General features: G+C 40.1%; 1 protein-coding gene across 2 annotated transcripts in view; it reads left to right on the top strand.

The window, feature by feature from the left end:
- The window catches only part of TEAD1 (TEA domain transcription factor 1), a gene marked incomplete at both ends in the record, with an annotated part of 100,632 nt that extends 91,365 nt beyond the window's left edge, over positions 1-9,267 (top strand). For both annotated transcript variants that reach the window (XM_080619582.1, XM_080619581.1), the window contains 3 exons: positions 6,867-7,007; positions 8,048-8,200; positions 9,154-9,267. In XM_080619582.1, coding sequence (XP_080475708.1) covers positions 6,867-7,007; positions 8,048-8,200; positions 9,154-9,267 — 408 coding nt within the window. The remainder of the gene's footprint in view (positions 1-6,866; positions 7,008-8,047; positions 8,201-9,153) is intronic.
- Between the last annotated feature and the right edge of the window lie 6,143 nt (positions 9,268-15,410).

Genomic DNA, 15,410 nt, shown 5'->3' with positions numbered 1-15,410 from the left:
CTCCAGCTTTACCTCTTAAACATTATTGCTGGCCTTGCCTTTTGGAACCACAGTGCTGATTGCCCAGCACTCTGCCTCCCCTGGCTCTCTGCTTTCTCTTGCAGGAGGTTTATGGCATGTCTGTCCCACTCACACCACCTCCCTTTTGAATCCAGTATTTCTTAGCCACATCCCCAGCAAGCGCCTTCATTTTGACCCTGCTGTTATGATCACATACATCTCCATTGACTCCAGCAAGGGAATTGCCCTAGGAAGGCATGACTCTCTGTCTACCTTTGGTCCCTGCTAGCTTTGCCAGCTCTGTAACTTGCCCTTGTTTAGCTCTAGTTCATCCAGCAAACACTTTTCACTATTAGGAGCACCTGCACCTTTAACATCAGTTCAGCAGTGTGTATCTGCCTGCTGCAAATTCTTCTAATTTAGCTAGTTATTTCTCTCTCACGTTTTGCCTCAATCCCCAATTACAAATTCTGAGGCAGGGATTCTCTTTTTGCGTAACATTTCAATGTAACTCGCAGTATTGAGCAGTGGGTCCGTTCTTCCATTGGGATTCTTAGTGTTAGTGTAAGCCCACCTTGCAGTAGCGTGGCCCATAGATTTTGTGTCTCTGACACTGCCAAACGCTCTGTGCCAATCTGAACGCTGACTTCTGCAGCTACAGGAACAGATAAAAGAGGAAGGATATTTTCTAAGTAGTGACACTGGAAAAAAACAGCTCACACAAATTAACACTGGGCTGTTAGGCTGTCTACAAAGCTGATCCACTGGCTTAATTTTAAATGTCTGCAGTAGTTGCAACTACTCTTCAAACTGAGGAGAGCTTAGTCAGAGCTCAGTGCAACTCTGAAATAAAGACTCAAACTCATCTGAAGATGCATGGATAATATTAATTGATGTTTAAAATGAATGCCTCTATTTGCAGGAATCTGCAATGCAAACTAGGAGTTCCAGAAAGTAATGCATATTATAATTAGGGCAAGCTTTTAAAGATGCTTTGAAGTCCTAAACATTTTTTGAAATTCAAATGTGGGATGGAAATTAAGGAATCTACACAATAAAGGGGCATTAAATTATGTCCCCCCAAATTTCACTGTTTTATAGATGTAAATATATGCCATAATTAGTGGTAAGTAACATGAGGACGATAGTTAAGTTTATTCCTATTCTTATTCAAAACAGCTGTGGCATGAAAAATAATGCTCTTTCTCTTTGTGATGCACTGGAACAAACAATTTACCCATGTAATCAGTGTTCAGAAATGGCTTGTGCTTGTGGCCTCCTCCCACCCCCTCCTGAATTTATCCCCATGTGCCTCCAGCCGTCTTAAAAGGTACAGAGGAGAGTCTTTGTGCCCTTTGTGGCTACTGCCACAATTGTGGCTACTGCCTTTTTTCATTTCTGTCTATTTTTACATGTAATTTATATTGCATAATCTAGAACGCTGGATTTCCCTCCGCACACACAGACGCACATGCACACTCGCCAGCTTTGACTGGCAAACGGTCTGCAACTCACAAATGGGATCCATAATGCAAACGGCTCTATGGCCAGCATGCAAATGTATGCAAAACAAATTAGATATGGAAGAAAGCAGACATCCATTTTCTTTTCCCCATCACAACCCTCTCGGTGCAGGGAGCTCACGTGGCGCCCGTGGAGGAGCCCTTCACAAACTGATGCAGGGGCATTAGCACTAGAGGCTGGATAATGAGTGCAAGGGCCGAGCAGCTGGGAAGCCGGAGCAGCTTGGCCTGTCCATCACAACCACAACCATGTGGCAGACCTGGACGCGATTCCTGAGCTGCAGCGTAACGCGCGGTGGAACGTGCCAGCGACCCAGATGCTCCCGTTGGAAAAACTTGCTTCACAATTTGGAATCTCTGCTCTTTGATCACTCTTTGGAGAGGAGGAGGAGGGGAGGCATGATGTAGTCATATGAGTAACACACCTCTCTGCAGTCAGCAGTTGTTAAAGCCTATGTATTGTTAATAAGTGACCTTCTGTGCTTAATGTTAACTACTGAATGCCAGCATAGATTGCTCTGGCCCTCCCCCAATCCCACTGTTTCCAGTAGGTGCTGTTTTCCTTCTACTCAGCAGGAAGGATTTAGACTCGACTCAGCACTTTTTGCTGGAGTTGCTTTTCTGTTAGCCAAAGCTGTTATTATTGCACAAGTGCTCTACCTTCTGCCCCCCGCCTTTAACACAGAGCCTGAGAGCTCTTTCAAAGTGAATGTGAAGATTTTGGTTTAATTATTTATTTTTACTCTATTTTGGTTGCAGCTGGCTCTGTTTTGGTGCTTGCTCTGGCAGAGGCTTCTCCAAGCAGCAAGTCAAACACTGGGTGCTCTTAATATTTGATATTTTCAGTGCTATCCATTGACAAACTATGCTTTATTAATGAATTAATCATGCTCTTTCACAACCACTGTGGATAGGGTGCCAGAAAGCTGAGTGCTTCTCCCACCTCCAAATGAATTCAGCTAATATAAATCTCAGCTCTTAGAAAGAAACCAAAATTAGAGTTTTACTCTTGAAAGAATGAAAAAAAATAAAATATCCAGTTGTGGTTTTAAGTTCTTGGAGTTCTTTCCCTAAATGACATAGATCTTATATTTTAAAATTCAATGAGTAAATGGACTCCTGTTCATCACATATTATCCTACCGTATTTGAAGTGCCATAATATTTGACATCATGCAAATATATTTGGAATTCACAAGCTTATTTATCTGTATATGCTACAACAGTGCTCACCAACCCTAATTCCTGGAGCCATGGGTCAGAGCGTAGTTGCATGTGAAGGTGTACAGAAGGGAAAGCCGGTTTAGAGCCCGGGAAGACACTCTGTTCAGATCTGAGTCTGAACTGCAAGAGAACAGATAGAAACAGAGTACCGAGGAAATAATGAGACAAAGGTGGTTGCAGCATGGGAGGCTGCCAACAACGCTCCAGAATCTTGACTGTGGTCACATTTTGCGCAGGGATTATTGGAAAAGAAAATTGTAAGGAAAGGGTTAATTGAGGTTAATAAGATAAATCACTATATTTCAGTTTTGATATTATTGTATTTATCTAGTCTTGCTACTTCTGTATTATTATAGGCAGTGAACCCCACTAAGTAACGTGGCTCTCTGGACAATAAGCCTACTTGAACTAGAGCATGCCTGTTGGTTAGATATTTAGCTTGGTTAAGAAAAAGACCTCAAGTAATGGTGATTCCACCACATCTGAAAATTCTGCCAATATTTCATTGCCATAAGGGTTACCAGCCTCTGCCTTGTTTCTCATTCAGCTTTTGCGCATCTTTAACTTTCTGTCTTCTAATGTCCTTTTCTGCAAGATTTAATCTATCAGAAGCCTCTTTCCCCATGTAGCAACTTGTAGGCTATGACAAAGTTGTGGAAAAACTTCCCTTGGAAAAAGTAAGTAGATGGAGTTCTATTAGTCATTCACTACAAAGGATGTTTTCCAGACCTGAACTCATTCTTGTAACTCCTTTCTGAACACTTTCCAATTTTCCAACATCCTTTCAAAAATGTAGACACAAAAACTGGAATCAGTACTGTAGTAAGGAGCCTGCTAAATCTGAATGCCCGGGTAACGCATCACCTTATTCCTGCTCAAAGCTACATCTACAACTCCTGTAGCCAGAGCAGTGCCCATTATTAGCACAGCCTTTTTAGTTTTTTTAGCCTCATAACCTTGGGCGAGGGGAAGAAACTGAATTTTGGTTGTGACCCACTTCAGCCGGAACACAGGAACACAGTTCTGCTTTCAGGTGTATGTGTTCAGACAACCCCCTTGCTGTGTGAGCCATGACAATATAATTATAGCAAGTCCCGCACCATCGTGTTTTACCCCAAATTTTGTGTTTTGCCAGCAGTGAAAATTTTTCCTTCTTTTCTAAAGGAATTCAGCATGGAACAAAGCTTTCACCACCTGGTTCAGAATACTCCCTTTTAGCAATGATAAGCACTCCTCCTCAGTGCTCTTGTACTCGGCCTCCAGTGAAAAAGCTTGAACCAAGACTGAGGAGAAAGATTTGCTTTAGTATATGAGAACAGATAAAATTCTTTCAGCATTGAAAGAGGCTTTGGTGAAGCCTTCATTTAAGAGTATTTGATGTTGCCAGCTCTTAGGATTTTTATGTTGGTGTTATGCCTTTTGAAGGAGCTTCAGCTCTCAGCAGCCTGTAATTTGTTTTACATGAAAACTGTTGTTTTCAAGGAAGGACAGAGTTTTCTTCTTAAACACCTTTGTTGTGTGCTACACACAAAATAATCAAAGTGCAAATAAAGACAATTCACGTCTAGATTATCATCATGGGACTTTTGCAACAATGTCGTGATTGCATAAGAGTAAATCATGACATTTGCATTTTAATTTCAAGTGTTCCTCATTCATACACCGGGGCCCCAGCCTGTATTTTTTGTGTACACAGGACTCCTGGTGATTTCAGCACGAGCTGGAAGATGTGGGAGTGATCAACAGGGTGCCAGATGGCCACATGTGTTACTTTCCAGGTTAAATGTCAGCATGTAAATACAACAGTTAGTTAGGGTTTTTTCAGTGGGTTTCAAAATCAGAAGGCAGCGGATAAGAAGTTATTCCTTTTTTTAACTCTATGAAGAGTTGTTATTGCAGCTTGAAATGTAAGGTGTGTGCGGCTGCCTCTGACAACGTGAAATTGTGAGGAGTGTTTTAGTTACGGTTTCTTAAATATTTTGCCTGTATGTGAAAGGAAAAAAAAGGAAGAAAATGTGTTGCTAGTAAAACTGTAATTGTTTGAGCAGCAGGAATAACCACTTGTAAAGATGGTATTATTATTGCTTATTGTTGTTGCTGTTATTAACAGGGCAATTGTTTTATCAGAAATCCCCATTTTTCAGACACTCCGGATGAGCTGCTGTGGCATGGCTGATGGCTGCTACACTTTGTCATGTTTAGATGTTTGTCATGTTTCGATTGCAAGCCAGCTGTGCTGGCAAATTGCTTATTTACAATTAGCTCAGAACAATTTCTTAACAGCTCACTGTGAACACGCTGCTTTAGATGTACATTAAACATTAACTGCTGACCACATGCAAAACATATGCAAGAAACAAGGTGTAATAGCGATAGGATTTCTTTCTGTTATGCAAAATACATGACTACAGGGCTGTTTGTTTGTGTTACTGTGTGTAAACCTCAGGAGACTTCTCCACTGATTAATTTACCAAAGCCAGCCTGAAGTAATCTTAGACCTGTGTCTTCTGTGTACCACAAACTAGCTCAGTCTGTGCTATTATCAGCATATTGCCTCAGAATATTGTACCACAAATGAGGACTGTAGACACTAAGTAGAATTAATGAGTTGTTGCCTAGTTAAAAATTAAATAGCAGTTACAAATGACCTGAACTATAGTGAAGGCAGGATTATAAATGTTCCACACTGAGTAGCAAAGAGTCATAGACTCATGGAATGGTTTGGGTTGGAAGGGACCTTAAAGCTCATCCAGTTCCAACCCTCTGCCATGGGCAGGGGCACCTTCCGCTAGACCAGGTTGCTCAAAGCTCCCTCCAGCCTGGCCTTGAACACGGCCAGGGATGGGGCATACATAAAATTGGGTTTATAAAAAGTCCCAATGTAGACATGAAGGTATCTGTCAAAGTTTTTGTGTTTTGTGTTATTTTTATAGTAGCAATAAAACCAGTCGGAGCTAGACTTGCAAGTGAAACAGCTGCCAAAGAGCATTTCCCTGCTAAAATGCTCATCTCAGAGCAAGTTAAAAATTCAGGCGCTTCTTAGACGTTACACTGCAGTAGCTGATCAGCTATTTCCACATAAAAAGGAAACCCTGCCCACTTTCTCCTTGGGCACAAACGATGTCAGCAGAGCTAATGCCTGAATCAACAAATCCAGCTGTGGATCTCCCTAGACTCTGCCTGTATCCATATTAGTGCTCTTTTAAGTTGAGGGCTTTTGAAAATGGATTCATGATTACAAAGAGCACAGTGGCAGAACAGCTTCAGGGCTGCTGCTGCAGGCCCGGGAGGCTGGGATCAGCATATGACCTGTGCTGCTGCTTTGTAGCCAAATCAGTTATGCTGTGCACAGGACTTGGATTCGGATATAAATAATTAAAGGTAGCACTGTTCCTCACTTGATCCTGCAAGCCTCCGTCTCTGTTGTGAGATATCAAGAGGCAGCTGGAAAGCTGTTCAGGCTGCAGAGAAACACTGAAAGAAATAAAATGCTTGCAGTAACATTTTATTGGCGCGGAGGCACGGCTCACTGTGCACACAGCTCCTGTGGAGCCTGAGTTGCATCATACAGCTCCCTGAAGTCAAGTATTTTGCTGAATCAGGGCCATATCATTTGACAGAGTCTTATCAGAGATCGATTCCTGTGTTGTGCAGCTGCCTCCCTTTGCTGTGAGGATTTCACTGCTTTAAGAAAGGCAAAGGAGAAAGTGAGAGCTGTGTCCCCTCAGGAGCAGGGTGGCTGGTTCAGCTCAGGCTGCAGGGCAGGCTCTCTCCAGAGGAGCTGGTTCTGGAGCCAGACTCCTCACAGGCAATCATTCCGTTTGCTCCAGGGACTTCATCAGCTCTCTGCCAGACAGGAACGTCACCTGTAGCCCAGAGAAATACGGGGTTGTCGTCTGTTGTTGGAAGTTTGACGAAATTGTTACTTCCCTCAGGTTTCTGCTGCAGCAATTAGGCAGGCACTTTCCTGACAGACTCTTTCCACTGTCATTGTTGCCACTGTAACACTCCCCCCTCTCTCCCTTATTTCTGAACAGCAAGCTGGTTCGTTACAGCTTATGCTACTGACACTGTCAAGTGAAAAATAAGATCTTCAACATCTATTATTTTTTCCCAACAGGCTGACTTAAACTGCAACATTCAAGATGATACAGGAGCGTTTTACGGCGTCACTAGTCAGTACGAGAGCTCAGAAAACATGACAATCACCTGTTCCACCAAAGTCTGCTCATTCGGAAAGCAAGTAGTAGAAAAAGTAGAGGTGGGTGTTGTGATGTGTGGGATGATTCTCTGTTTCCATTTCATTCCACTGAGGCTTTTCTCTCTCTTTGTCTTTACTTTGCTCTTATCTGGATTTTATTTTCTTCCTCTAATCCTTCCTGAAAGAGTATTTTCCTTCCAGGCAGTGTTTGGGTTCATTTTAAGCACCATGTGAATGGTGACACTACAGTTACCTGTACAGAACTGTATGGCTTGGTCAGGTAGCTAGGTGGCTTACTGTATAACGGTACTGCAGCTGTCTAACTTGCCTTCTGTGTACTAAGCCTCACACCCCCATCTGTTATCTCCAATACAGTTTCTGCACAGGAATTTTAGCCTAGAGCTGAAAGGTCAAGCCCTTGGAGATGTCCTGGTTGTGGTTTATGCCCTTCTTATACTATATATATTTTCTGTGCATGGTGACCATAAGTTTTCCATTATTCCAAGAGTAAAGAAAGCCCCAAATCCCCACTAGCCACAGAGTAGCTCACTGAGCAATTGGGCAGCAGGAGTCCAAGAGCCACAGCCTTCTCCTCCTTCAGTCCCTGTGAGTCCTGCAATCTAAAGCAGGGACTCAGCTTTCTTCGAACTACAGTCTTGCATCTTTTTGTAATGCATAAATTACCTATTGCATCATGTAATAATATACGTATGCGTTTATATTTATGCATAAACATATAAGCTTATTTATTTTTGCTGTTCCCTTTGGAGGTAGTTGCCTTGAAACTACTGTAAAATCATCTTAGCACAAAGATTTCTGCCCAGTTCATTTTTACTTGACTTGGACTTAACGTCTGTGTAAGCCTCAGCTCTTCACTGAATTTAATTCACAGGTTAGAGAACAAGTAGTGATATTATAACTTTAAATAATTAAGAGCCCTTGAATTTTTAGAGGGAGTTAGCAAGCAGGTGCATGTGCATCTGAGAGCCTTTTTCTCATTTTCTCTGTCTAGACAAAGAAAGAAAAAACCCCAGATTTAGCATTTACTTTTTTGCTATTTTTGAATTATCGTAGTCTAAACACTCTATTTTTTTCTTTAGACTGAATATGCAAGGTTTGAGAATGGCCGATTCGTGTACAGAATAAATCGCTCTCCAATGTGTGAATACATGATCAACTTCATACACAAGCTGAAGCATTTACCAGAGAAATACATGATGAACAGTGTGTTGGAAAATTTCACAATTTTATTGGTATGGACTCCCTTTTTGGTTTTCCATCTCTAAAATTCTTTCAGGCTTTGCAAGGCTTGCTTAACTTGTAATATTTAGAACCAGTTTCCAAACCCCTTAGTTGTGTTGCTTACTAAACAAATCATCCCATTGAGTTCAGAGTAGTACTGTTGGAACGGTGCGCTGTAGACACTGAGGATGAAAAGCTGAGCTAGCTGAGAACATGAACACCTTTGTTACTTTCAAAAAAACTCAGCTTACCGCTCACTTTTTTAAATACCAGCCTCTATTTGCTGTTTGTAGAGAGCCTGAGGCAGTAACTTTGAACCAGCCCATTCATTTGGTGTCTTCTCACTGAGATGTCAGTTTAAAACTGCAAATGTCAGTGGTGTTAATTAGTTCTTGGGCCAGGAAGGCATGCAGTAATGGCTACACCCAACAGGTAGTCTAAAGCATGAAGGCCACATAGTGGCTTTTAAGCCAGTTTCACCAGTTACCGAGCTAGTTTTCACTGTGGCTTTGTGGTGGTGTCTCAGCCAAGCACTTGGAGCCATGCGCTGCTGCCACAGGATTCAGGAAGGACTGAGGGTTGGTGGCACGGGAAGAGGTAGGACCATGAGCACAGTGTCATGTGCTGCCCGATCAGCTGCCTTTGGCAAACAAACACAAGGTGACAAGGGCATGCTGGTTTCCATTTGCTGAAGTGGGACTCAGGTGGAGGAAGGCTGAGCCAAGGCCACTTGGTGGTGGCTCACAGCCAAGCAGCCAGGATGGGGTGAATGTCAGTGCCCTCTGCCAGGAACACCAGCACACAGCCACGGAGATTGGTTTAAATTGCCAAAGAGAGCAGGAGAGGACACATTTTAAACAGGCACATCTGAAGACTGTCTAAATTAAGCCACTCATCTCTTGTTTTGGCCCTGGTGTTTCCAAGTTTGTAATACATGATTTACCTCTTCCTTCCCCTCAAACAGGTTGTAACAAACAGGGATACACAAGAAACCCTGCTCTGCATGGCTTGTGTATTTGAAGTGTCAAACAGCGAGCATGGAGCACAGCATCATATCTACAGGCTTGTAAAGGACTGAGCAGTTATTTATATATACACTTCATTTCACTTCTTTATCAAAACGCAGACTGTAAACCTCAACACTAAGTGGCAGTGCCTCTGGCCCAACTTTCACCCACATTTTTCTAAATCCTGTTTTAGTGAAGTCATTTTTAATGTGTCCATATATAATTGTAGCTGTGAAATTCTGGTACAGTTGTAAAAATTATTTCTAAAACTAAGTGTTCTTCAAATTTGTAACCACAGTTCTTTGGGAAGACTGTATTTAAGAACCTACTGCCTCTGTCTGTGGAGGCCTATTTTTAATTCTGATTGATAGAAAAATGTATGACAGAGCATTTGCCATGGGGAAAAACTGACAGCGCATATAAGAATTTATTTTGGGTTTTTTTCCAACATGAAATGCTTGTTTTACAATGCAAGTGAAATTGAAATGGATCTTTAGCTATAACTGTAAATGAGTACACAAAGTTAATAATCTTTATAGAATTATCTTTGTAACTAATTAGAGTGGAAGATATGGACGAATGTAATTCACTAAATTATTTTGTAAACTGAAACATTTTTCTGTTTGAAACCAAATGAGAACTATAGCCTTAAGAAATGCCTGATAGAAACCAACAGGTCCTAAAATTAGGCAAATTTTGTATTTTTTTTCTCAACGCTAAAACTAATCTTCTAATCCATTAAACTTTCAAACAGGTATTGCAGAGAAAGAAAGGTCATCCCTTATCCCTAACATATCTAGTGTATTTTAAAAGAGTATAAAGTTGTATTGTACTAATATGAAAATTTGATTATTTAATGAAAAAGATGGCTCATTTTGCAATAAGTAGGTAAATACTGAAGATTTAGACTTGCATTATATGTAGTCTTGTGTGTGCGGTTATATTTTATATGGACGACAATGTTTTCTAATAAGTTGAGCAAAAAACTTGCAACTCTGAAATTAACAGAGGAACGGAAACTGACATTGCGACAGCATCGTGTAGTTTGTAAATGGAAAGCAAAACACTAATGTGTTTGAAAGAAGAGTATGTTCATCTCTGAAAGGATCAACAGCTTTAATATCTATGAGACGCTAGAAAAATCACAACCAACATCAGGCAAAGAAGACTGGAAAGTGGAGGGGTTTCTTCTCCTTTTCCTCTTCGTCATGGTGCTTTTACACCTCTCCCAGTTGTCTCTCCAGTTCTGACTGGTGAAGACCTTTTATGACACAAACAAACACATATGTACCACAGGGGGTCTGATGTCCTTTTGCATCCAGATGTGGTAGCATTCATTCTTCTAATTGATATATTCAGGGAAGACTCCAGGAAGTGAAGTACAGCTGGAGGTATTTTAATACTGTAAGGATTTGAACCATGGATGTGGGTGTGAGTGATTGTCTGAGGTACGCACACGTGAGAGAACTAGTCTCGTTCCTCCTGGCTACACCAGAGAGTGTTGCTCAGTGTCTCTTCTGCTGCTGTGCTCCCAGCACTGCCCCTCAGTTGCCCAAGCAGCAGTTGTTTCAGCAGGTGCTGGGCCAGCAGCGTGTTCTCACGCAAAACATTTGTCTGAAAGGCTGAGGGCTGCCCGGCCAAGCACAAGCCACCTTAAAGATCAGTCCTGAGCTATCGGCAGTGTGTTCTTGGGAAGGTCTTTTGCAGTCCTGAATCAAAGTTGATGTTTAGCAGGCCCCTTCTCCCTACCCTTCACCAGTATGTGCCCATGCACAATTTAAGTCTAGAATTTACTCCCAGGCACAGTGCTGTAGTCTTCAAAAAGCCAGTCTATTTTTTATTATTATTATGTTTCTGCATAGTGCTTTCTGTTAGAATTGCCCTTATTCAAATTATCTAGACTTAGAATATAGCCCAGGCTCAATAGTCAGCCCATGTTCATACTTAACTCTGGTGAGGACCCTGGTTAGAGGATGATACAACCATCCCTAAGGAGAAGGGTGACTGCTTAAATTCCTTAGCCTGCCGCTGATCCCGCTGTCATGAGTGGATCTCTGCTGTGATGTCTAGCTGTTACCTGCTTGTGGATATTAGGGCTGATGATCTTTCAGTTTATATTCTGTGAACTGAACAGAGAAATACGTCCATGGTAAGGTCTCTTTTAACACTCATTTTGAACACTAACAATCACATCAGGAAAAGCACTGCATTGTAACAGCCTAACGGTAGCCCTTTATTCTAAGCACTTGGTGTTACAAGTCAAAAAACTACTTTTTTTTTTTTGTTTTATTTTGTTCTGAAGTTGTCTTTTATTTAGGGTTTGAATTATGGGTTTGGTGATTTTTTAATTTTTTTTTTTTGATAACAAGCAAACTTTTTGAGGCATATATGTAAGTCAATCTGCAAAACCAGGTACAGGTTTTTTAATAGAATCTGGCACACTACATATGCCATAACTATAGGGTATAAAGTCACACTGTTTATTGGTGTTCACATATGTAATAATAGGGAACCTACTTCCATTGTCTTTTCTTTACACTTCTGTAAATGATCCATACCCTGTATATGTTAATTCTTAAAAGCCTTAATCCTTCAACTGTTCAGTGTGGGGTGTGTAGTCCAACAGGCTGCCTGTGAACTGTGAGCTCTTTTGTAAGCTGGAAGTACTTATCTTGTTACTGTTACTTTTTTGTAGGAATCTTTTAATTGAGAGCTGCCAAAGCATTACAATATGCAGTGCCTTAGCATTATATTAGAAGTACCTTTAGCCTCTTAACCTAAATCCTATATATTGTTTTATTAATTGGTTCCATTTAAAAAAAAAATACCTGTATTTTTTCCCACAGAAATGCTCTTTGACTGCTTAGTCTAAACCAACCTTCTGTACAAGTCAGTCCCATAACTACACAGTTAAATGCCTATACCAAAAGGAAAGGTTACAGATTCTTAGCTCTCCGTGCAAAATGAATTGTATTAATAAATGCTGCCTTTTTAAATTTCATGACCAAATAATTAATTGTGACTCTTCTGCACTCTAGCATGAAAGTGCCTTTGGTTTGAAATTCCAGCTTAGAAAAGTGCTGCCATAATAATGACAATTTGTAGAGAGACCAAAAATATTTAGTTATCACCGTAATGCCTTTGGTTTATTGGAATAAGTTGAATCTACAGGCCTCCATTCACAAAAGAGCACCATTTCTAGCAAAGTATTTTTGCTAATGATCAACCTGCTGAAGAATAATCTACTGTTTGCCATTTCTGACAGCATTGCAAACCAGCAACTGATTTGTCCATGATACAAAAATGAAAATGCTTCAATTTATATTCTTTTCATCCCGTTGTGCATCTTCATAATGAGAGATCCGTACACTGCAGAATTTCAGACAGAGGACAAATGTGACTTTATTGTTCTCCTCTAATAATATTTTGGTATCTGTGAAGATTTTTTTGTTTAGACAGAAGATTTTGTTTACAAAGTTGTGCATGCTGAAAGTCAGATGCATAAAACAAGATGGAAATGGAGAACAGAGAACAGCTAGGGTAAATGCAATTGTGTGTTTCTAAGCATTGAGATGTTGAGTGTAAGCGTTGGGGATGAAGGTGCTGTTAGAGGAACTCTGGCCAGCACAATCCAAAACACAGGGTTGTTTTGTTTTGGTTTTCTCCCAGATGATGTCTTGGAAAAAATAATTAGCTCCTCTTAATACTGTATCTGTATTTCATACCTTCTGTGAACGGGGGCCATACTGTACAGCGCAACTAAAAGTGACGGGAAGAGGAGCAAGATTTAAGAAAACGATGTTAGAACAAATATCAGCAAAACCAAAAGCTGTCAGAAGGATTATATAGTTGTGAATACAATTTTAACTTGATTTTTAAAGTATTTGATGAAAACTAAGATTAACTTTTTATATATAGAAATATTGTGACACTGTGTGGTAAATATTGTCATAATTCAAGTTCCCCATCTCTAAAATATTATTTTTGTTATTCCTTCAAGGTCTAAATCTCACTTACCTCTATAAGACAAGTAATCCTGTTGAAGTCAATGAGACTGAGGTAGGGCAAAAACACTTTCGCTCCACAAGTAGAGCAGATATATTACCAAACATTTCAGCTGTGGTAGTCAATATTTGTGATAAACCACACTTCTGTCTTGTTAAAATATTAAAATAAACATAATGGTACCATTTTGTGCTGTTAAAAATTACTACTAACAAATGTAGTTTTACTTACTTGAATTCCAAAAGGATTTTATTTAGGTACTGCACCACTATTTTGAAGGAATTGCAGATCTAATGCCTGTTTCTCACTTTCCCTTTCACTGCAGCTACAGCTCATTAAGTAAGTCTGGCAGTAGCTTCCTCTGTTGCGACCTCCACAGGTTTCAGCTGTGGAGCTATTTGAAATAATGAAGGGTGTACATTAATGTTGAATGTAAGTAACTGTCCAGTTCAAGGCAGATACAGCATTTGACGTACTAATCCAGATCTATTTATTTCTCCACTGCAAGCCCTAGGGCATACTTGTGTTCTGTAGCAGTTCCCCTAACACTTTTCCTGGATCACTTGCTCAGTCATACTGAGGAACCTTTTGTCTACCCTTTACTTGACCCATGCTGATACACGTACCCAGTCCCACAGCAGATGTGTATGACAGAGTCCAGTTTTGTACTTTTCTCAGGATGATCTCTTTTCCCCCTCTCATCTTTCATAATGAGACATTTAGCCCCCTGAAAAAGATTGAGGCTGGATAAGTCAAAGTACAAGAAACACTCTGGACATCACCATCTTTTTAACTTTTCAGGTCATTCTTGCTGAGATCATGTAATTAGTTTTAGTGTGTAAATTAAACTAAATGCACTCAGTTGACTAAAAGGAGATGGATCCCTGTTACCTCCTTACAGAATATGTGGTTTTGGTTTTGTTTTGGTTTTATGGGCCTCCTATTCAGGCTCATGACTGCAGACAAAAAATACAATATGTGCCTGAAAAAAAAAAAAAAAGACAAAAGAATTTTATAACATTGAAAACCTGAATAGCCTTTAATTCTTCAGTACATTTTATGTAAAACAGGTTGGGGTTTTGTTTTGTTTTGGGGTTTTTTTGCCATGTGCATTTGTTCACATTTGTAAATGACTTAATGGAATTCTCACTTTATGTTTATTTGTGTAATGTGTATAAAATGGGTTTGTGACTTAAGCATATTCATATATGGTCAGTGGTTACTTTAATATTGTACTGCTGCTGGTAACTTTTGATGTAGAACTTGCCTTTTGACGATAAAGTACCTCTAGGTTAGACAGTGAGGGAAGGCTCTTTGAAAAAAGTGAATGTTCTCCAATGTTTTCTTAACATATTTGCAGAAGCTTTCAAAAGGAGTTTCAGTCAAACCTCTTGGCAGTACAGTATTCTTGTATTTGTTATTGTCTGTGTGTAGGTACTGGTACCTTTTTTTGTTTAAAATGTTTTAAGTGTTGGCTTTAAAGTGACTTTATCTTTAGTATGATAGTAATATGAAAATTATAGGGTTTGTGTGCAGAGAATTTTTTTATAAAGTGCTTTGTAAAAAAAAATGTATTCTAGCTTTCGCGGTACATATGTGTGATAACTTTAATATCCATGACAGTTAAGTGCAATTATTTCATCACTCTAAAAATGCTATTTTTGTGTCGGTTACTGCAGGTGTTTTCATGTCTTTGCAAAGTGACACATTTTGATGCCTTCTTGATAAAGTGGTAGAATTTTTGTAGCTTTCTAGAAACTTTGTATTCATACAGTATCGATTGAAAATAAAGAAAATGAAAGTGTTTTGTGCATTTAGCTTAATCTCTTGTATCAATCACTTTCTTAATGTGGGGTACACCTTCCACAGGCAATAGCTGTCTATCTACCTAAAGGGGCATGGGACACGCAGCAGGGTTTAGGGAGGGCACTCAAGGCTGGCACATCTGGAAGCCGTGTTCAACAATGAGTCCATACACGTTCTGGCATTTCATCAGCAGGAAAGGTAACTGCCTCCAGCTTGTGTGTCTTCCTAAAGAAACAGTGGTGGATTTTTTTGAAACACGATTTCTTCCAGAAGGACACTGAGCTCTGTGGGAACTGAGGTCCTAAAAATGTGACATTTTTCAAGAGGCTGATTTCTTGTTTTTTCTCAAACTCCTTGCCCCCAAGCTAGCAGCTGTACCTGCTATGATGAGAGGATGAAATGG

The sequence above is a fragment of the Psittacula echo genome, assembly GCF_963264785.1.
Source record: "Psittacula echo genome assembly, chromosome: 5".
In the NCBI taxonomy this organism is placed as follows: Eukaryota; Metazoa; Chordata; class Aves; order Psittaciformes; family Psittacidae; genus Psittacula; species Psittacula echo.
The sequence above is the reverse complement of the archived record's forward strand: the minus strand, read 5'-3'. Positions and strand labels throughout refer to the sequence as shown.